General features: G+C 33.8%; 1 protein-coding gene across 1 annotated transcript in view; it reads left to right on the top strand.

Annotated features, from left to right (window-relative positions):
- Positions 1 to 16,933, top strand: part of LOC105257029 (UPF0489 protein C5orf22 homolog) — a 580,793-nt gene that overhangs the window by 321,041 nt on the left and 242,819 nt on the right. Inside the window, exon 4 of the mRNA XM_011267372.3 lies at positions 561 to 687. Within this exon, the coding sequence (XP_011265674.1) occupies positions 561 to 687 (127 nt within the window). The remainder of the gene's footprint in view (positions 1 to 560; positions 688 to 16,933) is intronic.

Below are 16,933 nucleotides of genomic sequence, written 5' to 3'. Positions count from 1 at the left end.
AAATTATGATGTATAATTAAGTGTTATTTTATTATTCTAATTTCAAATTTATTAATGGAATTTTGCTTTTGTTAACGGAAAATTAATAAATAATTTGTTGTCTAAATAGCTTTCTCATAATTATGCACAACTCGAGATGTATTTAAAATGTTTTAGAAATAAAATTGAATATTATAATAATTATGTAGATTGAAAGCACATGTAAATTGCTATTAATTAAAACATCAGAGTTTATTTCTGAAATAAATTCAACTCAGGATTATTAAAAGCATGCAATATGCTGACTTAAACAAATTTAAATAAAAATATTTAAAAAAATAATTATTATACAAGTAGATTTATATTTTATAAATTTTTTAGGATGAGAGAGCAATCATTTGCCACTAACAGACATTTTTAAAACATAAACGCACACACACACATATATATATTTTACTATAATTGAATATATTTCATAAAATTTTGGTAAAATATATATATATAAATATTCGTGTTTTATAAAATATATTCGTATTTAATAAACGTAGCAAAAATTATATAATATTGTTATTTTTTTACAGATTGACCTGTCCCGAACCGTACTTTCTTAGCGAGGGTTTGTACGCAACTCCAGAAGAGCTTGAAAATACTCGCGAGGTCACTCTGCATGTGATAACGATTGGAGTTTTCATCGAAGATTCAGCAAAGGTAAGCTCTCCACTAAATATTATTCATTTCTATACTCACACAATTTACAAAGAAAGTATATTAGTTTTTACGCGATAGTGTGCAATACATGTTTTTTATTGTTCCCTTTTGATAGTTGATTTACGGTTTATTCACAATTATACATTATCGCACAAAACTATATACACATAAATTAATTGAAATTAAAAAGTTTCTTGGAGCTGAATAAAATTGTCTTAAAATTATTTTGGTGGATAAAAATAATAAGCAGATTAATGTCTCTTGTTTTTTAAAGTTTTCATTTAGAAAAGATAACGGAAATACATGAAATATTCTTTTTCAAATCAATTAGGCTAAGAAGCCTTCGTAAATATAAAGGATATCTTATGATGCTCCCTGCGTTAAAATCGCTAATTAATTTAATCGAATTTATATAGTTATTGGGATCACGATTTAACGGGCTGTCCTCGTAACATTCTTTATTTTTCTTTTCTTTCCTCGACTTGTACTTTTAAAAACAGCGTAAGGTTATATGCTTAGAGGCTCTTAAAATTCTTGCCGAGCGATCGAACGATTTCATGCCGACCCCTCGCGTGGTTCAATAAACGGCAGATAGCTGAATAAATAAAAACACAGCTAATTGCGAGGCGCACGCAGATGCCAGTCCATCCGTCGACCTTTCTTATCTGACGTGGGCGCGGATTAAAATTACGTATAGCTATTGCAGACCCGTAAGACGCCGGTCTCGCATCGCGCTAGGGCTATCTCGTGATCCTCTCCTCGGATCGCTAATTAAATGCAACGGCTAATTAGATAACTGATAAAAAGTTATGGCAAATGGCATCGTGTACTTTTCGGTCTCTCTCGTCCGCGAATACACCGTGGCTTTTCTATCCTGCAATTCCAAGTTCGTTCCGCTGAAATCTGAAACTCCGACTCGAATTCCACGGTCGATGAAACCCCGTGACCTTGAAACTTTGGAGATTTCTCCCGGAATATTTTTGGGCGGAAGACGACCGAACGTGAACGGCCGCCGATCGAGCTCTCCGCGTTTCAAGTGTGTGTGTGCCTTGCTTAATAACCAGATGTCTATTTAAACAGGCGTCTAATATTCTCCACGAATAAACAGCGTTACATAACAGAGCGTATTGTAGCGTAACGTAAGAGTAATATAAACAGTCGGAAAAATAATAGAGAAAGAGTGGCCAAAAAAAAAAAAAAAAAATACGCGATATACGTTGGTTGTTTAGACACGATCGTCGTAGAAAATGATTTATCGTAATAATAAATTTTATTTTCGTTTGTACGGACTCGTTATTATTGCGGCGTACGTCGAGGCACCTGAAACATTGATAATCGAGACAAACTTCCTCGAGAAAGTGTTCCCTCGTTGTTTATTCTGCCGCGATAACGAGTCTTGGAACTGGTTCGCATCCAGCTTCGTATGCCTCATTACCTGGCCGAAGGGCTTGGTATTTTATTTACGCGTTTATACCCGGGTACAGTTATTATAATTGCTTGTCGCCCTTGCGTGATTTATGAGGGCCCGACTAAACACTCGCTCTTGAACGGTTACATCCTGCTCCTAATAGCTACCGTGTTGTTTTATATCAGCGACACCCAATAAACGGCGAAAAATCCGCGCTTACGGCTCCTACTCCCATAAATTTTGCAATGCATCCTTAACGGTCGATGTAGTATTTTGTTTACGTAACGCTGCAGCGCGTAATTTACATAATTCGAATGAATTGGCTAAAGATGGAGTTAGCGCAGGCGTATTAAATATTTTGCAAACCGCGTTAAAGATGTTCAACCTCTTTTTTTTTTTCCCCGCTCATCTTTTTCATCATTTGCAATTTATATTTTTACACGGGGCATCAATACTCGGTTTTATTAACACAACTAACTAGAAGGTGCGAGAGTCATAGTCTCTTCGATTCATTTGGTCTTTCGGTTTAAGCGCCATTAGCGCATTTCTGCGAACTTTACCGAGAAATATGTAGAAAGTAGTAGCGGCTAAATACAAGTAGCACAGTGGAGGAGAGTCGACTTCGGCAGACCCGCACTGGCCTTCCGGGTACATTGAATAATGCATGCCGCATCTGGGAGCAACATTGTTGCGCGGCCGGGACGACGCAACACGAAAGAAACTGCCAATTGACACGTCGACAGTTTTACGAGCCAACGACTTTCATGCATCGTTTATTTCGAAATTGAAGAAAGTCACATATATTCGTGGATACAATTCGTAAAATGCCGTTGCGGTGTCTCACATCGTTACGTGGCATTTTAATTAAATCGATGATTTTGAAAACGATGTAAATTGAAAGGTTGAAATTATTCAGGTAGGAGAAAAAATGACTATTCGGTGTGCGTTTTTAAATATAAAATTCGTATAAAATATCACGATATTAAATATAATTTAATAAAAATTATATCTATAATAATTTAAAATAAAATCTTTACATATTTTTAAACTATATTAAATATTTATATATGCCTTGAAAAAATATATAATATATATTAGCTAATATATAAGTTTTTAAGCATATATATATTACTAAATAAATATAAATAAATATCGCATGTTGATGAGAAAGATTCGCGATTATAATATTCAAGAAAGAAATTAGAAAGAAATTTCACTGGAGAAATATTACTAAAGAATTTGCGTTTTATTGCTTCGGCTTCGAATAAATATTCATTTTTATAAACAATCCATCGATCAAATTGCGTTTCGCACTTATCGCGAAAGACGGTCGGTCTCTCAAGCAGCGAGCATAAATTATTCAGTGGCAAAAGCGATTAATTTTATTGGTCGACGTCCCGGATATGGCTCGTCTGTACCCGTCATCGTTGCTTTGTTGCAACGTCCTATCCTGTGCCCCGTGTTTCTCGATCATGTGCCAGGCAGACTAACACCTTATTAACGACGGTGGTTGCGCGAATGCTGGCCGCAGAAAAGTTGCGCAAAATTACTCTCCGCGCCGCGACCGTCTAATATTATCTTACATGTTGAAAATTAATCCGCGAGGTCTCTATGCGACGTGAAATTTGCCGTGAACTAGCTCGGAATGAGCAACAATTTAAGTATATTTTCTAGCGAGCTGCATGAGAATTGCCTAATATTTCATTACGAGTCGATCGTAATTGCAATAACATAATTTAAGTTGACTTGGAGGGAGAGTAAGTCGAGAAGAAACGTTATCTACAACGGTATCATTGAATAGGATTATTGCCATTATTATAGTCAGCCATGATATTAAATTTCTCTCTCTTGGCCTACTTTAATTTGTATCCTGTATCTTTCAATCGACGGTTCACACACCACAAAGTTGATTCACAATATTGGTATTAACCATCTTACATAGTCATTTACAAGTCAACCAAGCATTTGTCTCGGTAGTAGCAAAAAAATATCTCTGGTGATTTAAAAAAAAAAAATCCTTTTCGACAACTTGAGTAGTTTTCTGATATCGCGAGTTTACGAGATTGAAATGAAATGCTACTCGCGATAACTTGCCTTTCGTATCCGATGGTAATAGTTATTCTTAGAAACGGCCTACGTAGCTTAGCGTGCTTGAACAGCGAAACACATCGATGCAGCGAGTGCGGACTTTGCGTTTTTCGCTTTTAAAACGTCTCGACTCTCTTTCCCAATTTGGATTCGTCGTCAATTCTTTTCATTCCTAAAAAGCGCGCTCAGCCGGCCACACCATAGATAGCTTTCTAGCGACGTTTACCTCGATGGTTTCCCGGTAACCACGGGGTCGATGCTCACATCAGGACATGTTTGGACGATGGGAGAACTGCGTACAGAAAAGAAACTTCATGGCAAAAGACTTTGAGCATTTACGTTTACGCGTACACCTGCGTGCGTGCACGTATCACGATTCTTTCCTCCGTAAACGGATCCCATTACAGATATTTTGCGCCGGGTGAAACAAAATATTTACTTCCACAGAGACACAATGTTTCTAACGTTTGGCGTGCTGTTCAACCGCAACAGAAAAATACATATTATATACCTTTTACATATGTTTTCCTTCTAGCCAAACACACGTCATGCGCAAAATTTGTATCAAGTTATATTTATAATAATCTTATTTAAGGTTCATAGACTTTTTCTTTATATTTTTTTACCTACATTTATATAAAATTCAAAATTAACTTGTAGATTCTAGATATTTAAATAATTTTTAATCTTGTGTTAGTAATAAGTCTATTAAGATACATTTTATCTATACTAACAATTGCTTCTAAAGTCATATATATAATTAATAATAACATTTTTAGAAAATTAATTTATTATTAAATTTTATTAAATTTATTAGTAAATTAATTAAATTTTATGTGTTTAAAAATGCATAATCTCTGTTGTGATAAATATTTCATATTTATTTGTGCGTTATCTATTAGATTTTTTATTTTTCATGTAATAATATCAATCAAGAAAATGCATTAATATGTTTCTATTACATTTTCTTAAATATATATATATATATATATATATATATATATATATATATATTCTGGAAATATGTATATTCTAGAGCAACGGTTAAAAAATTAATATTCTTGTCGAGTATTTTTCGTAACGAGTCGTGAAATGAGATCATATCGCGCGACATGCGGTTCGGCTACTATATCCAAAGTCATAATCGCGAGTGTCAGTATCACAAATACGGCGACAGAGAAGTGTAACCTGTTGTTATCTATCGTATTACTTTTTTTTCTCTCTCTCTCATTACGCAGACAGCGCCTGCTGCAGATATCTGCATCTATCACGCGATTCCACGCAAGTTTCAAGTTGAGTGTCAGGATAATGAGCATGAATGAGCCGACCGTTGGACAGGTATTGGGTTACTACATTCTCGTCCTCGAGGAATCATAGGTCAGCACCGCCGTCAGCAAATTTTAGGCCGATTTACCGAATGAACGGATGCCGTTGCTGAATCACGAGCGGCGCGATTCAAACCGAATGCACACCGTCTATCGCATAAATCAATTTGGATTTTATGTTTTCGACCGTAATATACATCCGGCAATATTATAACCCGTCTTTCTTTTAGCGGGCAAAAACAAATTTCTCTGCTTAATATGCGCCGTTTTCTGAGAACCGGTTGAAACTTTCTATCGAGCCGCCCGTTTCTATTTATAAAAGTCAACGTTGACTGGACGGTGTGTCGAGTAAATAAATATGTAAATAAAATTCCGCGTTTAAAGTTCCGCGTGTTTTCAATGCGCTTTTTACTGATCACTGTCAAGATTCCTTGCGTTTATTTCTATATTCTTGCTCAGCATATAGAGTCTAAGTGATATCTTAAAATATATCTTAAATCTGCCTCGTCGAAAAAATAATTGAAAATGTTATTGCCTTTTTTTTTAGAAAATACATAAAGAAACAAGATTTGACGCGTTAAATTTAAATAAGTAAACATAATTGAAATTGATGATTCAAAAGCTTTATAAAATCTCCATAATTTATTGATAAATTAATGTATTCCTTCAAAGATGAAATCAAACGCGCAATGTGTTAGAGTATTCAAATCACTATAAAGATAACAAGCTGTGATATGACGATAACGTAAATTGTTACGTGCACGGCAGCATGTACTTTCGTTTCATTATAATTTAACTCATTATAATTATAACTGATCTGAAGCATCACGAGTAAATGACACCGAGAGATACCTCTTGGCGATCGACGTCGATCCTGTTCTTGTCTCTCAAGTCCGCTAACATATATTTAACTGCTTAACGTCAACGTACTAATTTAGATATTGCGCGACGATAAACGACGTCATAATTTATTATTTTAGTCGGGAGTCGTCGGCGAATAAGAACACGCGTTAAGCCGCTATATTTTCGATATTTTACGATGGCCGTCTCGACGCGAAACGTGGCGTAATGCGTACAAAGTATTTCTTCAGAGATACGGGTATATGTGTTCTAAGACGAATATTTTAACATAACGGCGGGAAACGTGACAACTTTCTTTTCTTTACATTGGCTCGCTTGATAAAATATCAGATTATAAAAATTTCCGAATTTTTTTGCATGTATTTATACACGACAGGAGAGCAATCGTGTTCCGCAAATATGTATATATCTGCATCTATCTTTAAATAACTAACATATAACATGCTAATTATTGAAAAATATATTTTGTGATCTATAATGGTAGATATTTATATATCAAATTATTGTTGAATTATGTGTACTCTGTATATTGTTGTTTTAGGCTTTTTCAACAATTTAAAAAAATTGAAGAAATAAAATTAATAATTGTTTAAAAAATATTATTGATGAGAGGGAATAAGTATGTATTGCATCTTTTATTAAAATGTCAGATCTATTCAGCAGAGTTTTCTCTGATATTACTTTAAAAATAAAAGAACAAACTTTTATATATAAATATCTATCATCATAGATCATAAAATAATTTTTTCAATAATTACCAAAGGCTGCTATATTTGTTATAACAAATGGGTTACGTCGCACATCCTCGTGGCATTCGCGATCGACTCCTTTTCTCGATGAGAGCAAGATAGCTCTCGCTGGAATTTATTCACAACTTAGCTAAGCAATCTGCGACAATGGACGTGACAGCGATGCGAATTGCGTTCTTGCGCTGCCAGCGTATTTGTCAGTGACATTTCGAGCGATTCATCACGACTGCCAGTTCGATTACATCAACATGCAGCGGTAACTGCCGTCGACGCAGAAGACCTAATAAATGACAAGATGTAGGCGTGTTTTCGACACTGATGACGATAATCTCGATGGTATGGTGAAAGATCGCAGTTGGTTACGCGGCCGTTACTCAAGACCGATCGCAAGGATCAATTTAATGTTTGTTGAGCATCACGCAATAATTCCGCGCTTTAATTTTATAGATCTTTTCATATTTATCTTTACGGAAATGCAGTGTCGTAATCACTATATTTACGACCGTAAACATGCGATTAGCGTCACTATAATGGAGGATTGGATTCGCGTGCGATCGCAATTCAATATATCATATGACATCTGTTTCAAACGATCAGCATGTTGGATAAATTATCCAATATACATTTTAGATTTGAAAATTTAAGAATTCTAGAAAGAATTTTCAGGATCTACATTTTAAAAATTGAGGTGTTCTTATAAGGTTTCTTGAGGTTCGAGTATTTAATATTAATTATTCTAGAAATGAACACTTTTACATTGTATGTATAAAGAGATAAGCATCCACACCCGTACTTCGATTAGGACTTTAATGCCTATTCGCGATATCTTGTACCATTGGCAAAATATGTTTCTTTTTACCGAGATATACAAAAAATATTTTCCAATTACACGATATCTTGTTTTCACCCTCTACCTGCGATAGCTCGATTTGAGTAACCTAAGTGCGCAGCGGCAGCATGAAAGAGCCATTATCAAAGCGTATGTCTTATTTAATTGTACGATAGGAATGTTGCCGTGTAATGGCTTATGAATATTTATAAGAGGTTAATCCGTAATATACATTATTTTGTGATAATGATATGAATAAACGTATCGCGATAAAGCATATTAAAATCGAGAAAGATTGCACGAGATGAAATTAACATTGTTAAGATTGCAAATATTTATTTAAAAAATAATCCAAAAAGTGATGTAATATTTTTATATTATCATACCTCTCTCTAACATTATCGCATATTTTTAATTCTAAAAACTGTATAAATCAGCAATTATTTTTTGTTAATTTATAATATATCCATGAATAACATTGCAATTGTTTTTAATTTTATTTTTAATATTTTTTTGATGTTACCAAGTTAATTGATATATTGTCTTCAATATTGTTGAATTGTTTCTCGATAAATATTGTATCATTAATTAAAAATAATTTTCATGACTCTTGAATTTTTGAAGAAATGTAAAAATTTTACACAATATCAGATTTTCTTATGAATTAAGAGGTAATTTATAATTGAATATAAGATCCCATGCAAACTAAGGAAAGAGAGAGAGACGACTCAATTATATCTATACTATAGTTTCGGCGATATTCGGGAGACTCAGTTTATATTGTCTCTGCGGAAACTAGAAATTATAGTTAAAACTAGAGATTAGAGGTTGTTCGATATTGTTATAGTTGTTTCTTGATAAATATTGTATCATTAATTAAAAATAATTTTCATGACTCTTGAATTTTTGAAGAAATGTAAAAATTTTACACAAAAAAATATCATATTTTCTCATGAATTAAGAGGTAATTTATAATTGAATAAGATTCCATGCAAACTAAGGAAAGAGAGAGAGAGAGACGACCCAATTATATATATACTATAGTTTCGGCGATATTCGGGAGACTCAGTTTATATTGTCTCTGCGGAAACTAGAAATTATAGTTAAAACTAGAGATTAGAGGTTGTTCGATATTGTTATAGTTGTTTCTTGATAAATATTGTATCATTAATTAAAAATAATTTTCATGACTCTTGAATTTTTGAAGAAATGTAAAAATTTTACACAAAAAATATCATATTTTCTCATGAATTAAGAGATAATTTATAATTGAATAAGATTCCATGCAAACTAAGGAAAGAGAGAGACGACCCAATTATATATATATACTATAGTTTCGGCGATATTCGGGAGATTCAGTTTATATTGTCCCTGCGGAAACTACAGATTATAGTTAAAACTAGAGATTAGAGGTTGTTCGATATTGTTATAGTTGTTTTTTGATAAATATTGTATCATTAATTAAAAATAATTTTCATGACTCTTGAATTTTTGAAGAAATGTAAAAATTTTACACAAAAAAATATCATATTTTCTCATGAATTAAGAGGTAATTTATAATTGAATAAGATTCCATGCAAACTAAGGAAAGAGAGAGAGACGACCCAATTATATATATACTATAGTTTCGGCGATATTCGGGAGATTCAGTTTATATTGTCCCTGCGGAAACTAGAGATTATAGTTAAAACTAGAGATTAGAGGTTGTTCGATATTGTTATAGTTGTTTCTTGATAAATATTGTATCATTAATTAAAAATAATTTTCATGACTCTTGAATTTTTGAAGAATTGCAAAAATTTCACAATTTATAACGAATAAGATCCCATGCAAACTAAGGAAAGAGAGAGAGAAACGACTCAATTATATCTATACTAGTTTCGGCGATATTCGGGAGACTCAGTTTATATTGTCCCTGCGGAAACTAGAGATCATAGTTGGAACTAGAGATTAGAAGTTGACTCGACTCTCTGCAGAGAGATGAACGAGTTATGCTCCCAAGAATTACGTCCTCTGTTGCTTCGATAAGGTCTGTCGATAAAGTCTGTCTCCCCCTCCTACAAATCTCTCTCTCGTATCAACTGAAATTCGCGCAATCGACGTGATATACGTAGACATATCGATAACTATTACGCGCGTGCATTAAACGTAACCGTTTCATTCGAGCGAGTTCCTTGTCCGGAAACTACGCATCGCCCGTCGTCGTCGTCACCATCGTCGTCTTCGTCGTCGTCTTCGTCGTCTCGTCATCTCGTAGAAGGCGTTTCACGATTTCGTGTTCGCCGTTCAACTCGGGTCAAAGTTCAAATCGAGGCGGACGAGATAGCAACGGCGACGTCGATAAATCGCCGCGGTGAACCGCGATAAACGTTCATGGCTCCCTCCTCGTGGCTTCTCTCCGTGTTTCTCTCCCGCTTTTTTTTTTCTCCCGATATCGCGCACGTACAGAGACCGCAGATTTGGTAAACAAATTATTTTCGATGCAAAAGTCCTTTCAAGGCTTCATGGGAAACGGACGCGATTATGCTCTAGTAGACGCTCGTTTAAACTGCGGTCTGCGAGATAATGATTTCGCGAGATAATGCAAGCCGAGACGAGAAAATAAGACTCGCAATTTAGACGATTGCGGTGAGCGATTTATACGAAACACATTGTATGTAAAATGATGTTGACGTCGTCTGAATCGAGGTTACGTATGAAATCTTATTACATATTTTATGAAGGTCGCGATTATTAGTCTTTTTTTTTTCAATATTGATACTAGTATTGCATAATCGCGAGCAAAGGGATATTAGAGTATTTCATTTTTAAAAGATTATTTTAAAATATTTTTCTTGAATTCTAACGTTTATTATTATAATTATTCGACGGTAAGAAAGAGAAAACATATATATATCGCTGTTTATAATATTCTATACACGCTTCTTGTTTTCATCATTTCTAATATAGTCGCCAAATCCTGCTGATTTTGTTTCGTTAATGCTTTATTGTACCAGAGAACATAAAAGAAAGCAACGTACGTAAAAATTCACGGATGTAGTCGGTGTTTTATCGTTATTACCCTTTGGTGGACTTAAAGAGCTATAAACGACGACATATGGCACTCACATGAATGAAAATACGATGCCTTAACAAAGGCGCCCTGCGGTATATTGTTACAACACAGAGATCCATTCGCGGTTTTAGTTTCGTTCTTGTTTTACCGTTTTCTTCATAGCGTACCATCTTGTTTATCTTGCTTCTCTTCCTTTAACACAAATATTTCTGTATTTTTCTACGTATTTTTACATTGTTCATGACATACGTGGAAAAAATATCGCAACAATTTGTCTTGTATGTAATTTTTCTTAATTTCTCCTGTCTGATATTTGTGTGTTTTCTTTAGTCGCGCGAAATATCGATGTTTTTTCTATTAAGAAATATTTTAAGCGACTCTAGGAAAGAGATATATATAAAAATATATTAAATAAATAATAACGATGAAAAATAGTTAGTATTTTTTAATTGCCATGAAATAGTAAAAAAACATATTTATTACATTTACGTGAACGAAAAGACGTATTTTCCTAAAGAAGGAGGAATTATATTTGTTATTGCATTTCTATTAATCAGTCTCATTAATCATAACATGATTTCTCAGTAATCTCTTGATAAAGGTTTTATATCACAGCGCAGCGCGAGAGAAAGGCCGACATTTAAGAAAGGGAACTCGGCAAATGCGGTACGCTCATGGATTACGAGAGCGAATGCAAATGAATTAATATATCATGTGGGGCAGTTATACCGGGTGTACTCATAATTCTCGCGGAAAGCCTATGAAAGATCGGTTCCTTTCGACGCTCTCTAACGAGCGGAAATTTCCCGAAGTGGGTGCTAACAGTATCGTTTCTTCGTGGCGCGGCATGGCATGCGGCTTTCACGCGAATGTGAAAACGAGCGAGCGGCTCTCGCGCGCGCGCGAGTGCACGCACACGTGGCGCCGCACGCATACGCGTACGCGTACGCGGTCACCACGTGCACACTGACGTGGAGCGCGGCGAGAAACGCGGATGTGCGGGAAGCGGCGTGACATATTTTCCACCCTTTCGCCTCCGCGAATTTAACGCGCTCTCGGTTCCCCGGTGTCGGCGGCCGGCGCGAAAATGACTTTATCATTCATGAGATGCAAAGCGCGTTAGGAAGTCTGGAAAAATAGCGAGCAATTAGCCGTAAATCAAAATCGCGCTACCGAGTGCTTGTACTTAATGTCGTCCGTCTGCGATTTACACGCGGCTATGGAGCGCCGGCCGGCGCGTTTTTCGGGAGAATTTACGGTACCCGGTGAGTTTGCGCGCCGAGAAACGTTCGACGCGCTTGCCTTTCCGCAGCCGCGAGCGTGTGAGAATTAATCGACGCGAATATCGGTATGAATAAGTAGTCGAGACAATTTCCAGGCTCGACTGATTTAGTACCCGCTGCGCGTATCCTACTTATACGTGAATATTAATTGGTTTAAAATTATACTTTAAGTGATAGCGAAGAGAGGAATTAATCTTTCTCGCGTTAGTCGGTCGGAAGATTGCTCTTAATTTTTTCACGACACTTTTCTTAGTTCTTGAATAATTTGTAATTCAAGAAATGGGGAAATTTTCGAAAATTTATAGCTTTAGCCAGTAAAATATAATTTAATGGTAAAATAGAAAATTATATACTAATTATAAAAAAATATTTATTAATTTATTAATTTTAAAAAATGTAAGATCAATTGATGTATCTTGAAACTGAACATGATAAAATATTACTGTTAATTTAGTACCCTGAAAACATGGCCAAAACTTTTTTAAGAATTTTAAAATTTTGAAAAAGAGCCACAAATTTATCAATTATATACATATAAATTTTAATAAAATATTTAACTACTGTTTGTGGAATTGACATTAATTTATAGTTATGAGATGCGAAAAATCATCGATGTTAGTTAATAAACCGAGCCGAAGGGATTTATGCGTGTGGCATGTGCAAATTATTTCAAATAGATGCTCGCATGCAAAGAATAAGGCGCCGTCGATAAGCGTAAATATTATCTTTAACGAACGAGCGATAAGTTGAAATTTTGCATTAGCATCGACAAGCGTGCGCCTCAAATGGACGCGTGAACGTCTCGTGTGTGTAAATAATCGCAACGATGCAATGTGTGTGTGTGTGTGTGTGTGTGTGTGTGTGTGTGTGTGTGTGTGACGCGATGCGACGCAGCGAAAAAATGCTAACCACTTTGTTGCTACGGCAATATCAGTTTTCCATGACCAAATCCAAACCACCGATATGTCGGAATAAACAGAAAATATTTGACCGTCTATAAATGCTTATCGAGGCATTCTCGATCAAAGTCAGCAGGAATATATTTTTGTTCATCATCGTTTTATTTTTCGTTTATATGTCGACTTTGTCGCGCTAAGATATTGTAACTGATAAGTCTAAATAGTCACTGTTGACTTCATTTAAGTATGCTACATCGTTATGTGCACATTTTGCTATCATGAGATAGCATTAACAAGTCTTATGGACGCATACAGATGCATTGGATTAAATAGTTTTTGAATCAGCAAAATTGCAGCCAGAGATTATACTGATTTTGATATGGCAAACAATGTTTTTGTTTTGGGAAATTAAGGACCCATATATACATATATGTATATATTTTGACCATTTATTATTTGATTAATTATTGTGACAAATTTTCTATAGTCACAATATAACAAGTTTAATAAGACAAAAAACACATGCGTTTATAATTATTTATAAATATATAATATAAAAAAATAACAAAATCAATAAGATATATAAATATTTTAAGGTTGATATTTATATCATTAAACATATACATAATAATTATAAGAATTATAAATATTTTTAATTACATTTAAATAAATTTTTGATGAATTTTCTATCTATTAGATTATCGGAAATTAAGTTATAAAATTGACGAGAAACTTTTTAAAAATGAAATGAAATGATAATTAAAATGCTCGAATCAGTGTCATTATTTAAATGATATGTTTATGCATCGATTTATCATTTAAGATCAATATATTGGTACGAACAAGACACGTTCTGTAATATTTGCACGAATTAATATAGTATATAGCACGATAATGCAATGTAATGTACTTTATTTCTCGCCATTTATACGTATATTTTTCGAAATATCTTGTTATTCATTAACATTTTAATTGCAAAGTTATGTTAATACTATTGGATATCGCTTTGGCTCGAACTTTTACGCGACTCAACGCTGAGGAGTCTCTGGAAGTGTAGATTATTAACAAACAACTGATAAGAACAGATTTCTAAGAGGCAAAATTATACAGTTTGATAGTTATTTATAAAAGTTATATTCAATAATATTTATGAAAGATTGAAATTATCTTTGGCAATTATTATTAATTATTCGATGCATTAATAATGTCAAAGTAAAAAGTAATTTAATACTTATTGCTTGAGATTCATGTTTGAAATTAAATTAAATTTTCTAAAAATAAAAAAAATTTGCATCAGATCACAAATATTACAGGTGCTTATGTTTAATCAATATTTCAATGCTTCAATGCAAAACCGAAGATTAAATTTAATATAAAATCATGAATTATATTTCAAGAAACGTAAAAAATATTTACTAAATTAGAAAAAGAAAATGAATATTTCTACAATAGTGTTTGACTTTTAGCCACGACATTTAGTCACGGTGCCTTACTAGCATACTGAATTATTCCATAGTATTTCACGAAAGAGGGGAGACACATTAGGAAAGAAAGGGTTACACATTATTTACTATAATGAAGATGTAACGGCCGTAAGGCTAGCGCCCGGAAATAACGTCTGGTCACCGCGATTGAATTCTCTGTTAATGTGGCAAGCAACTTTGCCATTCGGCACTACGTGACGAATTTAATGACATTCCGTGGCCGACGAGATTTGCACATAATTCCTCCGGCAGTGCATATGGCGGTGTCGATAACGGTACAGACCGCCACAATCACACGTCAGCAGTACTCTGTCTAAACTCTTCTACGGTTTATACTTTATGCCTCGACCTATATCTACGTTTTACACAGCCAGTGGTAGCTATAGCAATAATGATAATTCAGTTAAACGACACGAAACTCGCAGCTGAAACAGGCCGGTGAGTAATTTTTCGCTGACCAAAAGAAACGAAGAATGTAATTTTGCGATTCCACGAGCCATTATTATTATTATTTCGATTGACACTTGCAAAAGATTCTTCCCAATGAATGTCAAATAACGTAATGTAGTTTATTTATTTAAATATCATAACTATTTGCACAAGTAATGATTCTGAGGATATGATTTATCATTAGAGTAAAATGCTAACTAGTTTACTTTGAGTTCGATAAAACAATAATTATATTTTTTAAATTTTGACAAAGTAGTCAATTGGATACTGTGCGAATTAAAAAATTAAAGTATATCAAATGTGTAATTTAATTAACTTCCTGTTAAAATTTGAAAAGACAATTTTATAATATACACATAAAAATTTATAAAAAAATTAATATTATACAAAAATTAATATTATACAAAAATTTTTCTTAAAAATTCAGTTTCTAATTTTATACAATGTATCTTCTTTTGCGCGCTGCTATTTTTAAATCTTCTTTAAATGTGATATAATGCAGGATGTTGGGCATTAACTTCAATTTGAAACAAAGCTGAGTAATTTCTTGTAGATTTTTAGAATTCAATGTTTAATCGAGGTTTCTGTATTTGATTGTATTTCTATTGTCCTCGTGAGAAGAATGCTTCTAATACATAATCTCTCTTATATTGTTACGTGAACCATCGATTGACAGTAAAGAATCTAAGGAAATCGAAGAAAAAAATTATTATACACCACGAAAATCGTTTCAATAGTTTGCAAAAGGCCAATGTACTAGATCAATAAAGCGGCCGAATCTCCCGAAAAGCCGCGATGGATTTTGCTTCTTTGTCGGTCTACGATTTATACTTCAGCATATTGTCAAACACGATGCTAATCACTTACTGCAGTAGGTTTTTTTATATCATTGTTTAAATATTGATTTTATTACTCAAGTGAGTCACTATACAAGCTTATATATTCTTCGATTGAGATGTATGTTTAATCTTTTTCATATTTTAAAATTTAAGAAGAAAGAGAAAGAGAGAAACATAAAGATATATTAATAGAAAGATCAAACCTCTTAAATTATATCAATTAAAAATACACGAAAATTTATATAAATTAAATATTTTATCTTTATAAACTATTTATGAAGTTTGTATGATTAAAAAATTCATTTTTTTATATTTATCTTTTAATATTCAATGTATCTTAGCATTTTCCGATGCAATTTCAATCTCTTTTAGAAACTATATTTAGTTATTTTTTTTCGATATATCCTATGCATGTATCTTGAAGATGATCCATGTGCGTACATAGTTTTTTTATTAATATGTACATATGTGCATATACCTTTAGTATATCTACTGCTTTACATTCATACCACGCACAGATATCAAAAGATGGAAAATTCCTAGTACTGGAATATTTCTATTCTCCGTGCAACACCATGCGGATAATTAGTAAGCGGTTCATTGTTCGTTTGTCGGCGTACGCATAAAATCATTTTTTTCCACCGCGTTCGTACATGATAAAATCTTTATTCCTCATAAGTAGGAGAAGCAGAAAATGGCTGGCACCGCCATGGCTCATCTTCGGATCGCTTCACGCTCGATGAGCACCATCGAGAGAAGGCCTGCTCGAATCATTCCTAGTCCAGTAACAATGAGTTATTAAATAATTATGTTCGCATCGAGAAGAATAGCGTCTGCTTCTTGATTTGACGCACCGATAACCGGCACGAAAGAAAATTTCAGAATTATAAGGAAGAAAGGATATACATTGACTGACCTTGTATTACCTCTTTCCTTTTTCACTGCTGATTAACAAATTTACGGTTGATAAAATAAT

This window comes from Camponotus floridanus, unplaced genomic scaffold, assembly GCF_003227725.1.
Source record: "Camponotus floridanus strain SB8 unplaced genomic scaffold, Cflo_v7.5 scaffold26, whole genome shotgun sequence".
In the NCBI taxonomy this organism is placed as follows: Eukaryota; Metazoa; Arthropoda; class Insecta; order Hymenoptera; family Formicidae; genus Camponotus; species Camponotus floridanus.
Note: the sequence above shows the minus strand (reverse complement) of the source record. Positions and strands in the feature narration are given on the sequence as shown.